A 20,041-nucleotide genomic window follows, 5' to 3' on the forward strand; every position below is an offset into this window, starting at 1 on the left:
GGGCAGGAGAAGAGCATATCACACCAGAATACAAGATCTACGGACAAAGGAGCATGAGGGGGTCTGCTGGCTTTGAGGATCGATACTGGAAAAAGACTTCCAAACAGAGCAATTAATGAATTCAATTTGAAAGCGTCTGTGATCTTTAATATTTTTGTTATCACTACCATTTCATAAAATTGATTTATACATACATTGTAGGTGGATGTGTATGCATCTAGATGTGTATGGGCTAGCAATTAAGAAAAAGTCATACTGAATTTGACTTGATGGGAAAGAGATAAAGGACAACAAATGCAAATGGCAGATGAGTAGAGGCAGAAATAACTATGTGCCTACTGGCCTTAGGACGTAGAGCTCAGATTTCTACAGAATATAGAAATGTGAAAACATTACGATTTAGAAATGCAAGGTAACATCTGAACCTAAGAAAAAATTTTAAATAGAAAATACTGATAATCTGGTACTGATATTCCAATGATGTACTCTTAACAGAAAATAAAATCACACAAAATGAACTGCATGTGAAAAGACAATCAAACTTCATAACAATCCAGGAACCACACATTCTTGAAAACAAAATACCACTTCTCACCAGTTGGACAAAACTTTTGAAGCTCTGACCATATTGTATTCAGAAAGATGTGAATCAGCGACCTGCGCACAAACTACTAGTGGGAATGTAAATTGGCTCAATTACCAAGAAGAACAATTTTAGTAAATAGGTAGTAAACTTCAGTGTCCACAGGCTACAAAATTGCATTTCTGGGGCTAGGAGCACAGGTCAATGGCAGAGTACTTGCCTAGCGGGCAAAAGGTCCTGAGTTCAATTCCCAGTACTTCAAAGAAAATTTAAAAAATTTTTTTTAAAAATTGTATTTCTAGATATAAACCCTGGAAGAACATGTACCCATGAATTATATTCAACAACATTCATAGAAACATTATAAATGTGAAAAGAATTTGAGAATTCTTGAAATGCCCGCCAACAGAAGGAGGAATAAATGTTACATATCTATAAAAAGAATCTTACACTAGGCCTAATATCCAGAATCAAAAACAAACAAAAATAGGGGCTGGGGATTTAGCTCAGCGGCAAAAAGCGCTTGCCTGGCAAGCGCAAGGTCGTGAGTTCGGTTCCCGGTACCGGAGAAAAAAAAAAAAAAAAAAAAAAAAAAAAAAAAAACAAACAAACAAAAATAATTTTGTAAATCAGAATAAATGGGGAGGTGGCGAGATATACAGATTAATCTCAAAAACATAATCAGCGCGGGGAATATAGCTCAGGGGCACAGCACCTGCCTCGCAAACATGAGGTCATGCGTTCCATTCCCAGGACCAGAAAAACCAAAAAGCAAAAAACAAAAACAACCAGTTTAGCCTATCAAACGTTCTATCTTTTACCAACATACAAGCAATTTTTAAGAAGCAGCCCTATGATTACTTATGCAAAACAAGATTAAATTAATATAAAGATAACAAAATAATAAATAATGTTTATGAAATGTCGACTAATCTAGCTACATGTCCACTTCTCATGCTGAAAAGTTTTATTGAAAATGTGCTTAATATAAAATCAGAAAAGAATTGTTTAACTTACTGTGAGCAAGGTACTCTGCTTGCTAGGTAAAACTACATTAGGCATAACTAATGTCATAAATATCATCTGTCAGACTCAGAACAATTAAAAGTCAACTTCTTAGGGTTTAAAAAAAATAAAGTAAAACTGATAGGTCTGCAAGCAGTTTTTTCCAGTATCAATAATGTTTCATGCCCAGTATGTTTTATTTCCAGCTGAAAAGTAATTTAAACTCTTGCAACTTTCACCTAGGATACAGGAAAATTACCCCATTTTTCATAATTAATAGAAGCCTGCCAACACAGATTCAAAAGAAACAACTTTTAGCATTTAGAGATAAAGGACAGCTGGATAAAGGCCAATCACATTGATAGCTGGTATATGAGATAACACACTATGAGATAAGTGCACTGCATAAATCGTAGGGGAGAAAAATGTAATTACATTCAAAATGTCAATGAAAGAAAAACTATAATTTGTCCCATTCCAGTTTATAAATTAATAGCCTAATAAATATATGTTGGTTGTATGGTTGTATTTAATCATCAATTTAACTGGAGAGTGACTGGGTCCTAATCAGCCGGGTAATTCACTGATGTTTGTGTGCTGACTGGAGGTAGGGTCCAGCTGGAGGTAGGTCACTGGGGCCACCATGCCTTTGCAGGTTGTACCTCTCACTGGGGCTCTTCCCCCACAGTGCTCTGCTTTTCAATCACCATGAAATGAGCAGCTTCATTCCACCATGTGCTTCTGCCATGACGGTCTTGCTTTGCTGCCCCCTGACCATGGACTAAACCCTTGAAACTGAGTCAAATTCAACTTCTCCTCCTGTAAGTTCAGAGTGTCAGTTATTTTGTATGAGCAATGGGGAACCTAAAGTCTGGAGGAGCCAATAAAAGTATACTAGATCTAATATTTGGATACCCTGTAGAATCCAAGACCCTGACAGGGACACTCAACAGATTTATTAAAAGTGTCAACAGAGCAAAGAAAGAAAAGAGAAAGAGGGGAAGGAAGAGAGGGACGGTGGAAGAAAGAAATCTTATGTTATCTGGAAACCATCTTCTTGCTAATTATCATTCATTCTTTCATTTATTCAGGAAGTTTACTTAATTGCATTTGCTGAGTATCTCCCGTAAGTGTCAGAGACAGAAACAAACCTCCCTAGCACAGCCCACCTAAGGCTACCTGATCTCTTGAGTTTTTGATCAAGTAATTTTTTAGTGTTAGAAATAGCACTGTTCTATTATTTTTTTCACATACTACCTCTTCAAGGAATAATTTTAATATTATCCATATTTGTAAACCATAGCTGAAGCAAACAAAATAAGGTTAATGTATTCTTTTTTTTATTTTAAAAATAAAAGAACAAAAACATATCAACAGACAACCATTTACAAAATAGCACAAGAACAATATAAGCGATACTGAATTACAGACAAGGTGACAGGAAATTGACAGTGGTTGTTGTATTACATATTGGCATCTTCAAAATGGTTACTCAGGAGAACAAATATAGACACGCAAGATTGATGTATTCTATGGTCAGTACTATAGCATGTCTATAAGTCTATTTACTCTGTCAAATATTAACTATACCCTTGTGTTATTTAAAATATACATATTTGCACGTGTATATGAATATTAGTTTTACAGTAGCTGTGTTATAACTTCACACTTTATAGTAGCTAGTATCCTTTACCACAAAGAAGAAAAATCCACATATTATATTCATATTTTCATCTCATTTCACCTGCTTTTTAAAATCAGATATTAATTTTGATCATATCTTTATTTCACCAAATATAGGAATATATCTTTATTAAATTTGTTATTTTAATATTTTAACCTAAGAGTACAAGCCTGTTTTAACATTTCAGGTACTCATAATCTAGAAAAAAAATCTTATTAGCCAAGAGAATGAAACATAAACAGAAATGTGAAATCATTCTTATTCTAAATATCATTAGCTCTCAGATTTTGCAATAATATATATTTTTAAATCCATATAAGAAACTGAGAGTTTTCCAGAATAATTACTAAGTAGCTATCATATATCTTAGAACTAAGTGAGCATATTCAAAGGTAAGATATGTAGGAAAAGATATATCTGTTAGGAATGACTTAACTTCTTAACCTGTCTCCCAAATGTTGAAACAAAACACAAGCTTTCAGTAATACCTTTAAAGTATTCCTTATTTTTATTTTTGAGAGAAGCTAACATTCCTGTATTGTTTTCTGTTATTAAAAAAGTATACTAACCATTGTTATTCTCTTATTCTGTAGTAAAATTTTATTTTTATGGAAGTGTTTTTTATATTTTTTTAATATCTACTTGTATTACATTAAAATGAATTTTTTTATAAAAATAAAAGCTTAAAAAACCCAAACACTATTGTCTTGAGATTTAAAAAGTGACAAATTTGAAAACTAGATGAGGTGAATTTTTACAGATGAAATATTCTTTCAATCTCCCCTATTTCTCTGAGTCACATCATACTTTATAAATAAGTGAAATATTTATTCTAAAAATTTCTAAATTATTTTCAAGGAATACAATCTCGTATTCACAGTAAAACAACCAAAGGGAAACAGACTCTTGCATTATCTCTGCCTCTTCCTTCCGCTTTATTCATGAGCATTATTAAGCCTTGCAAAAGAAGAACAGTTATTGTCTGTGCTGTGACAAGGCCAGCGCTCCTCTCTGAAAACTGCACTACTTATTTATGAACCGACACAAGGATAGCAGCCTGTTCCTTTCAGGGACTGCATGATAAAACACTGCGCGACTGAGTGCCTTAAAAAATAACAATTCCAGTCCTAATTAAGGGTCAGAAACAACAGATTTTTCTGTTTAGCTATTTGTTTTTAAGGACATCTCACTGAAACAAGCTTTGGTAAATTCCTTTAAGAAAATAAAAAAATGTACGTTTGTCCCACAAGCTGACCCCAGCCTAACCAATATGCAGCCAGGTGGCAGAATCCAGAGCTGAATGTGAATTGTACTCTGATGACCTAATATATCTTGCGGCACCAGGTGCCAGCATGACTTCCTCTATCCCCCGTGTGTTACCAAACTTCTAGCCTCTGCGTAGCAGTGCTGTGCAGTCTACAAAATCCACAGATCCAGTGACCATTCCCATTGACCCTATTCAAGGAATGCTCCAAAAACATCCATGGGGTCCCCAAGATCCGTGACAGAAAAGGCCGGGCTATTTTCCAGTCCAACACTGTTCATAACCTGGCACACCGCTGTAGAAAAGAGTACCAGTGTTGAAGTAAGAAATAGAAATAAAATATCTGAAAATCTAAACATAAAAATGTAGCAAATGTATTTACATCACCAAAGAAGTGAATTGATACGTCTATTATGTGTATCTCCAGCAAATTAAATTTCCCAATAAAATGTGTAGCCTCTTTTCATCTTATAAAAATAGTGAATTTTTTCAGATAATCTGAATACATAGGAACTATATAGACAGCACTTATTAATAAAGGAATCTGTACTGCTCAGTTATGACACTGCAAATGTGATCTCTCAGTATGGCTTTTAGCATATATATACAATATATATATTTAACATATATTTAGACTTCTTGTTTACTAAAATAAGTGGAAGCTACTTGTTTTTTTCATTAAATTAAAAGCTGGTTTTCTTGGAAGAGAATTTATTTCAGTAATTTGCCTTTCAGCAAATTTCGTCTAAATGTCTTCCTGTTCATAATTCTTAAATAAAACTTTACATTCCTCAAGGCAAGAAAATGGTAACTATGACAATTCACATTTGAGAATATTTCTTTTTAATTTTCATAATTAATTTTTAAATAAACAGCAAAACTCAGAAACAGGAGGTACAATTTACTAAACAGAAAATAACTATATGAAATTACCTGACCCTCAGGCAAACAGAGACAATTCCAGATCTTAATATGAATTCCTGCTAATAAAATACTTATCAACCAACATTCACCAATATCACCAAAGCTTAAGTAGCCTCAGTCCATTTTCTTTTTTTTTTTTTTTTTTTTTTTTTTTTGAGACAAGGTCTCCCTATGCAGTTTAGGCTGGCCTTGAGCTCACTTTTAGCCCAGACTGGTCTTGAACTCACAACGATCCTCCTGCCTCAGCCTCCCAAGTGCTGGGATTACAGGCGGGCACCACCACACCCGGCATCAGTCCATTTTAAGAGTCTAAATATTCCAGGTCTCCCAGTCTTTTGAATTTCATGTTCTTTATCTTCACTGACTTATCCAAGAATATGTGAACAGTCTCATACAGTAGCTTTGAAGATAGCAGAAAATATTGGAGCTTATGAGATAGTCACTGTGACTGCTGACACTTCCTCTCACCCATGTATTTAGATACTGCTATCTAAAAGAGTAGGTTAGAATTGTCATGACCTTCAGCATGTACTCTTGCTTGGAGAGATTCCGTTTTGATAATAAAGGTAAGAAATTATTAGGAAACTCTCCTGTGCACACATTTGTGATCTGAACTGGCCAGATGGAAAGAAGTCAACCACCAACTGAAGTCTGTGATGATTATTTCTCATGAAGCTGACCGTACGAATAGGGAGTCTGTGGTTGTTGGCTATGTACTTAAAATGGTAAACTAGACTGAAGTGAAGAAAACATGTTTTCTTCAGTTTGAAACAATCTTGAGTCTACTTTACCATTTTAAGTACATAGCCAACAACCACAGACTCCCTGTTTGACTCAAACTTTTCTATTAACTGCCAGTTACTTCTGAAAGTATTTTGTACATTGCACATACAATCGGCATCATGAGAAATAATCATCACAAACTTCACTTGGTGGCTAACTCCTTTCCACCTGGCCAGTTCAAGTCACAAATGTTTAAAATCCACATCAATAAATTTTTCTCCAACCATTTCACATGAGCAAATCCCATGACAAAAATAAAGCTGTGCTGTAAAGCACCTAAAAAATAAATTAATAACATAATCTATCATTACAGTTTCTACATAAAAATCAATTCATCATGATCTATATTTTAAACTCAATTTAAATTTTATTCTGATTTATCATATTTATTTCATTTAATAAGTATAGTTTTAAAAATTAATCAGCTTTGTCTTATGTGCATAAAGCAAATTATTTAGACTGACATTAATATGTTTATTAAAAAGGAACACTAACAGAAGTTATATTCTGTGTTAAACAAAAGCATTATATTTGTTTGAAAAGCAGATGTTTTCATTCTAGTCATATGCAGAAGAGCTAATGCTTCATAAAGGGGAAATAAATTAAGATATTTTATTATAGCAATAAGGAATTTTATAGAAGATGACTAACATAAGAAAAAGATCATGTATTTTTCACGGTGCCTTATAATTTTATAACTTATTCATTTTATTTCTGGGTTGGTTTTTTTTTTTTGGTACCAGGAATCCAACTCGGGACCTTGCACTTGGAGGCAGGTGCTTGTGCCACTGAACTATCCCCGGCCCTTCATTTTATTTCTGAACACACTGTTTCAGTTATGGTTCAGTTCCGGTCTTAGCTGACCCTTAAAGATACAATTAAATTTTCCAGTGTACTATTTATCAATCTGCCTGCACTCTGATACACTGAACTGGTTTTCTCACAAAAACCACAGCTGACCACAGAGGGAAAACTCAGACAAATATTTATTCAAATCATATTATGAAAAATAAATCTATAACTATTTAGTTTAAGGCAACATGATTTTATGCTACAGAATTCTTTTCGTAAAATCTAATAATTCTGACTGTTCTCACTAAAGTAAAACTGTGGGTCACAGTGAGGAACCTGAAAGAACCCTATCAGGATTAAGACCCCTTTCAACAGTTTAAGATTCATTAGTCCAACTCAACTATATTCCCAGGATGACCTCAGAAACAAGTTACAACGTTTTAAAAAGATAAAACTTCATGTTATACTAGAACGTTATGCAAATATAAGGAAATAAGCCTAGCCAAGTTCACCAGTACTGGTATCCTAGACAATCACTAACACAAAGCTGGTTGTTCGCTTCAGAACTCCAGGTACACTTACCTTGAAAAGTGGCTGCATTTCGAGATATGAGCAGCTTTAGTGGCGAGCTGGATGTCTGAAGCACCTGCTGCAGATCTTGGCGAGCTGCAACTTGATATCTCTCCTCCATCTTCCTGGTGCAGCATGTTGGTTTTTTGGATATGCAAACCTGAAGATCAGGTCCTGGAACACGTAAAATATTTTTAGCATGGTTATCTATCCACTTAACAGACATTACATGCTACATGCTAGGCATTATCAGCCCTGCAGACAAGAGGGTTTGTGTTCTATGCGAGAAATTGGTTTACCAGAGCACTTGCCGTAAGAAAATGCCCCAATCATCCATTAATACCACCATGAACAAAATATTGTAAACTACTCTTTGTTCCAGTATTTGATGCCAAACGGAAATCCCTACTGGAGCAGCACGGTGTGAGTGCCAAGGCTATGCAAAGCTGCCCAGATCTGTAATGCTCCTGACAAGTTTGTTTACACGGTCTAATACAGTTACTCCTTTCTTTTAGAATATGAAGGAAAGTTATGGCCTTTGGTGCATGTGGAACTTTACAGCTGCTACATTAGCTAATTTTTATCAACATCCATAAAATATGCACATGGTGCACACACACACACAAATACAAACACATAACATCCACCTTTCTCACTCCTCCTACTTGATCACAGAGTGCCTCAGGCCTTAACATTTCCAAAAGCTGGCTCTGGAGAAGATGAAAATATCTGAAATCACTCTGAGCCACCTGTCAACACAAGACACCAGCATTTCTAATAATTTTGGCTTTCGTTTGTTTAAATTAGACAACAAAAGAGAGCATGTGAGCATTTTACAAAGGCTAAGCAGCATAATATAATTGTAAGTGTCACAGTAGGTGACATGTTGGCAATTGTTTTGCATTTATCTTACCTAACATTATACAAAAGAAAATTCTACTTCAAATAGGAAAATTGATTGAAAGAAAGCAAAGCTATCATCTTGGCTTTATTCCTAAACGAAAGGATTGGGGAATTGGCGTTTAGAGAAGCATAATAATAAGAGTTTGGGGAAAAGAAGCAACAAATAAATATTGAAGTATATGAACCTGTTTAATGTAGAAACGACTATAAAGGAATTTTAAAATAGCAGTAATGACAAAAGATCACAGAGAGTATATCTTGGGAATTCCAATATCTAACACTACTTCATGAGACCCCGCCAGATCACATTCCTACGCATGGAATACAAATGTTCCCCGGCTCTGCCCCATTCCTTCCCTCCTCCCTCTCCAACCCAATCGCTAGTAACACTGACCATTGTCCTCTTGCCTGCACACTCTGGCCTCATTTCAGGCCCTCATATTCACCAGCTCCTTCTAACCATTCTCCCTGTGCTGCCCCTTTCTGGAACATTCGTTTCCTAGACGTGCTCACCCGCACCTACAGCAAACACACACCTTCACTGAGTTCCTTCTCATCCACTTTTCTTTAGATCTGTCCTCATTCCTCTCAAGGGAAACTTCCCACAACCTTCCCCCGAACAGCTCAAGCCCCTACAACATACTCTTGGAGATCCACACATCCCTCCACTGCACTTACCATGTCCGCAATTTTTTATGTGATTATCAATTAATTACCAATATTGTTAAGCTCCAAGTGTGGGAACTGTTGTTATTATATTCTAATTGCCTGAGCTGTTACATAGTGTATCAAATATTCAAAAATGTATTATCTCTTTTAATCTTTACAGCAACCTTATAATAAATGTACCATTCCTGCCATATTTCATACTTGAGCAAATGTAGGTATAAACAGGATAAATACTGACCAGTGTCACAAATATGATAGGCCTTTAGTTTAGAAAGATGCAAATTCCCAAGATATGTTATTTGCCATTATTTTACTGAGAAAAGTCTTAAATCTATAAAGTTTGTGTAGAGACATAACTAGACATTTCTAATTCCTGTTTTGAAATAAGATATCTCTCTGCAAAGTTGCAAGAGAACAAATTTTAGGTTAGGAACTACTCAAGAAGATTTATTCAAAATTAAATAGGCTAAAATATAAAGTTATACAGTTGACAATTTCCCCTTCTATTTTTGAAAGGTAGAACATACATTTAGAAAAATGCTACAAATTTCCTCTACTGCTATGCTAAATATAATGTAGGGGGAAAAACACTCAGCAACTTTGGGTAGGCAGGTATAGCAATTTAGACCACTCAGTAAAAATACATCCGTCAAGTCGATGAGGGTCTACACTGATTAATTCAGAATTTCATTTAGAATCTTAGAAGTTTGTAATGACAGCATAGGACTAAATTCAACCTGAATCAGAGCTCTAATACTGTAGAGATAAAAGACAAACGTTTTCTAGTTGGCACAATATTTTGATCAGTATCCTCTATAAGATTAAATAACTTAGAACTGGAGTTCCAGTGGAGGAGGAAAACAGTTGACAAAAAATAAAAAGCACTCCCTTTCTTCCTGGATCAGTCCAAGAGACAGATAAAATGAATTAAATGAAATCCTCAGGGAAAGGCCCACATCTTACATGTTGTTCATAGTATATGTACAAAGAGCATAAGAAGATGCTTGTTGATAAAAAGTCCAGACTATGGTTCTTCCACTGTAAATAAAACAGGCACCACAAGAAAGCAAAGGTGGACCCAGCCCAAACATATACTACACAACAACAAGAGAAATTCTTAACAGATTTCAAAGCCTGGCTGCAAAGAGCATGGAATAATCCCAGAATGCTATGAAACAGCAAGAGTACTCAGGCTCCAGAGCAGCTGTCATGTTTCTGAATAGTAAAACCAAACTCTGCAGGAAATACTAAACACAAAACAAAACTAAAAATAAGTCAGCTCTTAACTAAAGACTTCGACCAGAGTTGTGGGTGCTTTTCTGGGTTCCTCACCAGAAGCAGCAGTATTATTTAGTAAGTGTTCCTTTCTGTTAGCAGCATAAGAAACTCTTATACCCATTAGTTTGCTTGAGTATTTGTTCCAAATGCTGAGACGGGAACACCGGGAAGAACTGTGGAAAGATGGCGGCGGTAGAATTTTCACTATCTCCGAATCTTAGACAAAACCAGACAGAGCTTGAAAACACATCCAAAATCAACAACCATAACAAAAAAACTAGATAGCATGATAGCTCTACCAACTTCAAAGTGCAAATAGGATGAGACAAAGTAGCAACAGCCACGAGATCGTCACAGAGTCCAGTGTGGGCAGCAAGGACAAGAAGGAAGCAATGGACACAGGGCTAAAGCACCAGGCAACAGAAGAACCCAAAGAAGCAAACAATGTACAGGACAGCACTGCAGACCAGTAGCTGAGCTGGAAGAGCTCTGTCCTGTCATTCATTGTGTGGGATGGAGCCATAACAGAAAAGAACCAGGTAGAACAAGAGCAACCCTCCCTATAAACCCCAAATCCAAGCCAGCAGGGCTCTTTTCCCAAACAGAACCCCAGCACAGGACAGAAAATTCTGGAATGAAATTTCAACATAAGAGGGAACCCACACATGTAGAAAGAGAAGGTGTAGACCAAAAGGGTATAAATCCAAGAAATGTCAAAAAACGAGCAGCTATATTTTTAAATGCTACACAAAAGTAACAGAACAATTAGCTCCATAAAGTTAGGAAAGCTACTCTGAAGCCAGTTTCATTCAAAACATTCAGGAAAAAAATAACTTCAGCTGAAACAAACAATAAAAAATAATGGGATCAAATCTGACATGGAGTCAAAACAGAAAGAGTAAGGAATGGAGTAACAAAGAAAACATGACAGAAAGACAGGCTTCAAAACAAAATCAAATCAAAAGTTCAGTGGTACTACTTGAAGATTCGACTAGAAGGAATACAAGAGCTAATTATACAAAGGTAATGTAATTGAAAACAGTTTTCTAAATGAAAGGACTTGAAAGACAATGATCGCAAATATTGAGGACAGTTACAAATAATATATGCTCCTGGAGAAAGGATAAGAAGGAAACAAGATACTAAAGACTGTATTTCTTATTATTCTAAAATTGTGTAATATGGAAAACACAAGTAAGTAAGTATGAAATATTCAAATTCTAGTCTCTAATTCTATCCTTGTGAGTCAAAAACTTTAATGTGGGAGAAAGGAGAGACAGATGTGATATAGAAGTGGTTAGGTTAAATTCCACAATCTTGAATTGGAACTGAAATTCCCAATGTGAAGTCATGAAGAACGTTACCTCTAAAAAGTACTCCCTGAAAAGGTCAAGAAACAATGAAACGAATCAAAAAGGCCATCCCTTGTGCCCAGATTATGGTTTTAAAATACCATTTCTCTCAAGAAGTCACCAGTGCCGCTAGATTTGAAAAAGGAAATATATAAGGTGATAGATGCTAAAATGCCTTATCCAACAGATAGCAAAGAAATTATCATATAACTATGAGAGTCCTATCAAAAGAACTTACGGGCTATATGATTTCTACTAGGGCTAATATGACAAAATACCAGCTTAAACAAAGTAAATGTATTTTCTCACAGTTCTGGAGACTGAAAGCCCAAGATCAAGGTGCAGCTGAGCTGGTCTCGCACCAGCTTGCAGATGGCCAACTTTTCCCTGTCTCCATCACCTGCACTCCTGGTGCCCTTTCCTTTTCTCAGAAGGACAACAGCATATGGGATTAAGGCCCTACCCTCCTAAGCTCATTTAACCTTAACTACCCCTTAAAATGTCACCCCAGTTACAGTCACTTTGGGGGCTAGAAGTTTAACATACGAGTTTTGGAGAAACACAGTTCAGCCAACTTCAAAAAGCTCCCGGTGGCCAAACATGGGACAACCTGAACTTCAACAACTGAAAAGGATCACGACCAAGTAAATGTACTTAAATCCACAGGATGCAATGATGTTTACTTAAATGAGTTTTTCACCTCTATAAAGTTACGGAAAAAGAGATTCATAGCTCTGAAAATTGGTAGATAAGAAGAAGCAAGCACCCATCACGACTGTCATGTATAAACCATACAAAGAAATACAAATTATAGATAAGCCTCTCTTTCTAATAAATAAAAGAGAAATAATAAAATTAGAATATTATCAATCATTAATCCCAAATGAGTCAGTGCATATACAATAACTGCTGCTAAAAATCAGGCCAAAAGGAGACAATCAAACATTAGGTGCCTTCTATAGTCTTCCAAATGTATCTAATACAGGATTTTTGCCACCAGATATATAAATCTAACACAGTCTCTGAATCTCCTTGCCAATTCAGAGGAAACAATGTACTAAGGAACACTTTTATACCGCACTGTAAGTACACAATCAATAATACACAGACCAAGAAGTATATCAAAAGAGTCAGGCAAGATGCAGAAGTTCCAAAGACTCCCTTCACAGCATTGTGCCTATGGTCAGGAATCCTGGAATGTAAATTACACATTGTTCCGAGGGAATAGCTCATGTGATCTATTTTTATCACAATCAAAAAGGGAAACAGACACACAGACAACACAAAAAAATGTTAAGAAGGGCAACATATTGTAGTGTTAAAACCATTTTTAAAAACACAAAGAACTGTAAAAGTTAGCACAGTGGTTCTTTTTTAAGAAAGAACTCTATAAGTAGGATGGGACTCATAGGGGGATTCTGCAGTGCTATATTCATGAAGAATAACCTTTTGATGTGGGTAGCAGTTAGAAGGGTGTCATAGTAACTTACTAAGCCATATATTTGTTTTCTGTTCTGTATCTATACTTTATTTTATAGTAATAATACTTTTAAATAGGAATGCTGGCTGATAAAACACATTCTATCGTGATTTAAAGCATTCACATCTCCTCTACTGAACCTGTAGGATTTTTATCATAGTAGCACACACACATCATCTTTACTGATGTTAAATAAGCATAGGAAAAAGTCTGTGGTACCACTGCACTGAGATAAAATAAAATTCAGGTTAACCTGAGTGGGTCTTATGTGTTATGAGATACCAAATGCTCACCAGATGAAACAGATCCTCGGAATTCACAGAAGGCAATATGGTAAACTTGCTCCAATACACTGATGAGAATACCTTCATGCCATATAATCTGAAACTGACAGGGTTTTTAAAATAATTAATGGTTAAAAAACTTTGACTCAAATGGATTACGTTATGCCAGTAAAATTTTAAAAAATATTTCAGCTCCTGGATCTCACAGGGCCAACAAATCTGCTGAGAGCCAGCAAATTCCCTGTCCTGGAATTTCCTGGAAAGGTCTAGCTTTTCCTCACACAGATGTAAGTTAGATGCGACTGGTGTCCACGTAAGGATCACTGATCAGCTAACGCGCAGTATTCCATCCCGTCAGCACCATGATTGTTTCAGAAATAGCCAGTCGCATACACACACAGACACAGAGTCACACACACACACACATGCATGCACGTGCAGGAGCAAATTCACTGGGAGTCCAGGAGAGCCTTGTGCAGGAACTGAATTTGAATACGCAAGGATGTGAGGTTTGCACATGCCGTCATCACTTGCTGGCTCGAACTGAAGACCAGATCTGCCACAGGCTCTTCTATCACCTACAATGTAACACACTTTAGCCAAACACCAACAGTAACACCTCCCAGGGTAACAGCAAGGCAGCTCACGTCATTTCCTTTTGTAGTTTATTTCAGAAGGTCAAATACTAAATTGAGGGACTGATAACACCCTCTTAACCAGTGTTCAATTTCCCTATCTGAAAATAGAAATAAATGTTGTATGTCCAAGAAACAATAAAGCTTCTACCTGTAGTATGGCTGTGCTATCTTACAGCTAGCAAACATTAACCCAGAACAAAATGAAGTAACCAAAGTATGGCTACCAGCAAAAAGTAAACCAATAATAATAGTGGTGAGGCTGTAGGAGGGAAAAGGAACTCTTCTCCATCCTTGATGAGAGTATAAACTGATTCAGCTACTGTGGAAAGCAGCATGGAGATGCCTCAAAAAACTAAACCTAAAGGTTCTATTCGACCTAGTTATTCTCCTTGTAGGGATCTTCTTGAAAAAGTTAGTCATCATACTACAGTGATATATGCATGTTTACTGCAGCACAATTTATAATAGCTGAATCTTGGAAACAGCCCATATGACCATCAACAGATGAATGGATAAAGAGAATGCATTATGGGGCTGGGGATTTACCTCAGCGGCACAGCGCCTGCCCAGCAAGTGCAAGGTTGTGAGTTCGATCTCCAGTACCGGAAAAAAAACAAACAAAAAAAAGAGAATGCATTATTTATATACAACGGAGTACTATTCTACCATAAAGAAGGGTGAACTTGAGGCATTTTTAGGGAAATAGATGCACCTTGAGACTATAATCCTAAGCAAAATAAATAAGACGCATGAGTTTAAATATCGCATTGTTCCTCTTGTGTTTGAGAAACCCAAAGTATAAATAAGGAACAAAATGGAGGAGAGATACTAGAAATAGGAAATACTTTTGCAAGTGGGAAAGTAAATCAGAGATGAGGGGAGCTAAGGAAGGAAAAGGATTTACAGGGAAAAAAAGAAAGGAAAAAAATGGAAGTAGAGCTTTTGCAAACGGGGAGGGCAAAAAGGGCTGGAAGGAGTGGAAAAGGGGACAGAATGAATTAAGATGTGCTATGTACACGTACAAATCCCTCACACTGAATGCGATCATTATGACTGCAAACATGTACTAATAAAATAAATAAATTTTTTAAATATTTGAAAGAAAGGGAAAGAATGAGGTTAGTTTTTCATTTCTGTGGCTTTTGGTATGAGGACACTTCCTGTGTAAAGTGCCTAAAATTCCAGCACAGACTCATGGTCTTCCTGCAATGAAAGACTGAGTTCAGGGCAGTGATAGCTGGGGGGAAAGCGTGAGGAGAAACAGAGGGCCAGAGGAGGGAAACCTCAGCCTCCTCGTGTGAACCCCGGCTGACCCCTGAGCCACACCTCCATGACTGCAGCAGACTAGAAGTAAGCATCCTAGCTACCGACAAGCCAAGTGTGAAAGAAAGGAATGGAAACTGTAGCTGCCTGGAGACATAGTGGGCAGCTGGAATCCAAGCCAGTTAAGTTTCTTCTAAGGTAGCCAGGTTAACACTCACTGAAGGGATCTATTAGAATCCAGTCATCATACTGCAACGTTCAGTGCCTAAAAGATAATCCAAAATTCTTGTAAATATAAACAGTCAGTATAATATAAGCTATTTTCCAGAAGTAAGAAAATAAATTAAGTCCAACTTAGGAACACAGACTTTGAAATTATTCAAGAGGGCTACAGCAGGTACTGCAACTATGTTCAGTGAAATAAAAGAACAGAAACACAGAATAAAATATAGGACATAGATTCTCAGTAAAAAAAATATAAAATTAAATTTTATAACTGAAAAATATACAAAATGAAAATGTCACTGGATGGTCTTGAAATCTGAATAGTGTTCACAGAGCAAAGTGTCTGTGGATGTGAGGACAGATCAACATAAAATATCCAATCTGAAGAAGGAAAAGAAAAAGACTGAAAATAAATGGAAGGGAGATAGATAAGACAGGTAGGTAGGTAGATAGATAGATAGATAGATAGATAGATAGATAGATAGATAGATAGATAGAGTGAGTGAGCAGATCAGTGGAAGAGCATAAAAGGTGTGACATGTTTAACACTGGAGTCCCACAAGACAAACAAGAAAATAGTAGAATAAAATATTCCATGAAATGCCCATAAATTTCCCAAGTTCTGTGAATATCAGTATTATGATTTGTGTCTGGATGTCCCCCTCAAAGCACCATGCAGTCAAGGGGTGGGCTTCTAGAGTTTATGACTGATCCAAGGTCCAATGCTGGGATTACGGGTGTGAGTGCTACATCCACCCTAGAGCAGGTAGTTTGCATACAATGGAAGAAAGGGAAAGAGGCTGCTTGCTGCCTCCCTTTTGCTCTTGCTGTTTTCTGCACTCACGAACTGTTGCCCTCTGCCATGTGCCACTCTGCCTTGGATCCAGCCAGGTATGGACCAAAACCTCCACAGACTGTGAGCTAAATAAACCTCTCCTTCCTTAATTTTAGGTGTCAGGTATTTTGTCTCAGCAACAAGAAAAAAGTAATCAAGGCAATCAGAAATTAACTTAAGAAGCTTATTGAATTCCAGGCAAGATAATGCAAAGAAAATCATGTCTAACCACCTTATCCTCAAACTAATAAAAAATCAAAGATTAAAAAAAAAGTCAAGAATACTAATCCATTAACAAAGAGACAATGAGGTTGGTTTACATGGGGCCTTGTAGGTAACTCAGGAAGTATTTAGCTACGATAATGATAATAATTTGATTACAATGAGGGAAGTATCTTGATTTGATCTATCTCTTAAAAGTTTATTAATTAATATTTCAGTATTTCCTAACTGCAAATCAGAGTTAGTACTGTAGCAAAAGTATAAAGAAGCAATTAGGTTAGACATACATCCAGACCTATAAAAACTCAGAATGGCTGAAACACTTAATCACTAAAACACTAAGACAACTTGGAACAGATGATGCAGATGAAATTCAGCAGGTGAGACTGAGAACAGTCAATGAGAATGCTTAGAATTTAACCTGAGAAATTGCAAGAATAATTTGTACCCTTAATAAAAAAGGAGATTTGCATGGGGAAAATGGAATTCAACTTTGGAAATAAGTTATTAGACATCCAATTTAAGATGTGAAAATATCTGAACATGCAAATCTGGGGCACAGGAAGATATATATTGAAAACATAAATTTGAACCTTGAAACATAGGTACTATTAAAGTACTGACAGAGTGGGGCTGGGGATTTAGCTCAGTGGCAAAAGCGCCCGCCTGGCAAGCGCAAGGTCGTGAGTTCGGTTCCCGGTACCGGAGAAAAACCAAAAAAAAAAAAAAAAAAAAAAAAAAGTACTGACAGATATTATAAGAACACCAAAATTTAGTTAATGAAGTTTGGGGTGCTTCCCAATCTCAACAGTTCTGACCCTTGGGGCCAGTTAGCTCTTTTCTGGTGGAAACGCTACCCTGTACAAGGTACATCTTTTTCAGCATCCCAGAACTTTATCCATTAGTTGCCACTAGCACATGTGGACACAAACACAAATACACACACACACACACACACACACACACACACACTGTAAACACTAAATGCCTCTAGACATTGCTACATGCTCCCCTTGGGCTTAATCAGCTCTAATTAAGAACTACTGGCCAAGACAAAGTCTAAATCTTGCCAATGTAAACTGGAGCCTGGAAGGAGTCCTTCAAAAGAGTTTAGGTGTGATCAATGAACTAGAAACAAAAGAGAAGACAGTCAAGTAAATGAATAGTTTCCTGTAAGCATTTTAAGAAGGAAGGGATTAACAAGGTTTGGGAAAGTAGCCGTATTCAAATAGCCTGTGCTTTTTCAGAGATCTCTCAGCATCGGGGCTACCATTTTGGTTGTTTTCTTCACTGTAACTACAGAGCTCCTTTAAGAACAATCACATTGTATTTTGGGTCCTGCTCATTACAAGGATTAATTACAAAGTCAGCTCAACTCACAGAAAACTGTTGTACTAAAACCTGTGTAAAAATTGTAATGTTCATTCTGCTTATCTTGATTAGAAGGGCTGCCCAACAGCCCCTAGTATCGTCTGTGTTCTCTGCTTTCCTGGGTATCTGCTTAAGTGTATTTAATTGATAGTATTTCTCTTCCAAGACTGTGTCCAAATAGGTTAAGAACTAACTTTGCTTTTTCTCCAAGTACATTGTAAATAACTAAGACAGTACCAGGCACCAAGATTTTCAATAAAGTATTAGCCTTATTCTCTTCTCCATACTTTCATATGCAGTATTTTATAAGAAAATTTTGAAGGCACTGTCCTAGTTCAAAATTAATAAGATAGCTTTAAATATATATCTAGGAAGAGCCTATTGCTGAAGACATCAAAAATTGATTCAATAAAACATTTGAAATAGAATGTCTGGTTATTGTATTTACATTTTTACAAATATCCCTCACAATAATGTATCAGTGTAATTCATAGCTTCATTTTTTAGTTTATGGAACAGAGGAATTGTTCTATAAAAGTATGTACCGATATTATTCATTAAAATGAAAATGTATTACAGGAGACTATTAAGCATTTCAGCTATCAAGAGTTTTTATAGGTCTGGATTCAATAAAAAATAAGTAACATTCAGGAATCTGCAAGTTCAGACAAATAAGGTCAACATAATATTCACAGATAGAACCATAATGATGTCTCTCGTATATATAGATGGCATCATTGATCTTTCAATAGATAATGCGCTCAGAGTTGTTTTGCTAGCAATGGTCAATTAAAGTTCACACAAAACCACATACTTACATCCTTATTTTTACAACCAATAACAAGCATTTCTAATATGAAAGGATATATTCTCTTTTCATAAAGCAGGCAAAAAAGGTATGCTAAACAAAATGCTTTCTGAAACTTCAAGTCATGAATTTGGAATCAATAGTTAACACTCTGCTACCAGTTAAGAGCTTGGGCGATAAAAAGCATTCACACATACACACGCATCACTCACACATGCGCCCATGCACACACACACACACATGCACATGCATACAGCAGAAGTACTGACTGGCATTTTAAGGGTAAGAAAAATTAATTGCAATCTCATTCCCTAAATGTGAGGTCTCAAATTATTCTATTGCTTTCACCAACTCATCTAAATAAACCATCTCAATAATCAACAACTCTCACCATTTTTTCCAAATGAGACCGTATCTATGTGGCAAACTCCTCCAAGCTGAGCTGAAACTAAGATTCTGAACTACCCAGCACGAGAAATGAAGTGTTACCTCTTGCTTTTCAAGGAGCTATTTGCTTTCACTGATGTAAGCAGACCAAAAACCTTGCCAATGGTAGGGTTACAGGTAGGAATGAGGAGGAAAACTTCAAATGGAACTCAGACCTCACAGACTTACTCAGCTACAACAAGCGCTTCCTTGGCTATCAGCCTACCTTATAATAAACCTCATCTCCAAGCACTCTGCTCTCAATTCCCCATCTATGAAAGAGGCACCTACATAAAGTAATCTCAGATCTCTAATTACACTCTGAAATGATGGTGAATGCATGACTCAAAGGAAACCAATCAGATTCTTTCACCTGGGAATTTGAAATTGTAGCTTAACTTGTTTGTAGTCAGAGGTGTTTGTGTATAATATAGGCATGCTGTTTCATCAGAGACATAAAAAGAAAAAAATACAGTAACAACAACAAACCACCACATAGTAGGGCAAGGAAGAAAAACCATTACACAGAGCTCTCCACAGTCCTTGTTTCATTTCTTTTCTGAAACCCACTTATTTCCTATGCTGAGCAGAAGGTATTCCTGGTCCAACCACGTGCTCACAAAGTAGTATGTACTTAGTTATCCATTACATATAGAACATTATATACATACATAGCCAATTT

The 20,041-nt window shown here is 36.4% G+C and overlaps 1 protein-coding gene across 3 annotated transcripts in view; it reads right to left on the minus strand.

Annotated features, from left to right (window-relative positions):
* Nucleotides 1-20,041, minus strand: part of Gpc5 (glypican 5) — a 1,267,099-nt gene that overhangs the window by 1,221,571 nt on the left and 25,487 nt on the right. For all 3 annotated transcript variants that reach the window (XM_005374117.1, XM_005374118.1, XM_013516298.1), the window contains exon 2: nucleotides 7,618-7,779. In XM_005374117.1, the coding sequence (XP_005374174.1) occupies nucleotides 7,618-7,779 (162 nt within the window). The remainder of the gene's footprint in view (nucleotides 1-7,617; nucleotides 7,780-20,041) is intronic.

This window comes from Chinchilla lanigera, unplaced genomic scaffold (assembly GCF_000276665.1).
Source record: "Chinchilla lanigera isolate Chin_1 unplaced genomic scaffold, ChiLan1.0 scaffold00003, whole genome shotgun sequence".
In the NCBI taxonomy this organism is placed as follows: Eukaryota; Metazoa; Chordata; class Mammalia; order Rodentia; family Chinchillidae; genus Chinchilla; species Chinchilla lanigera.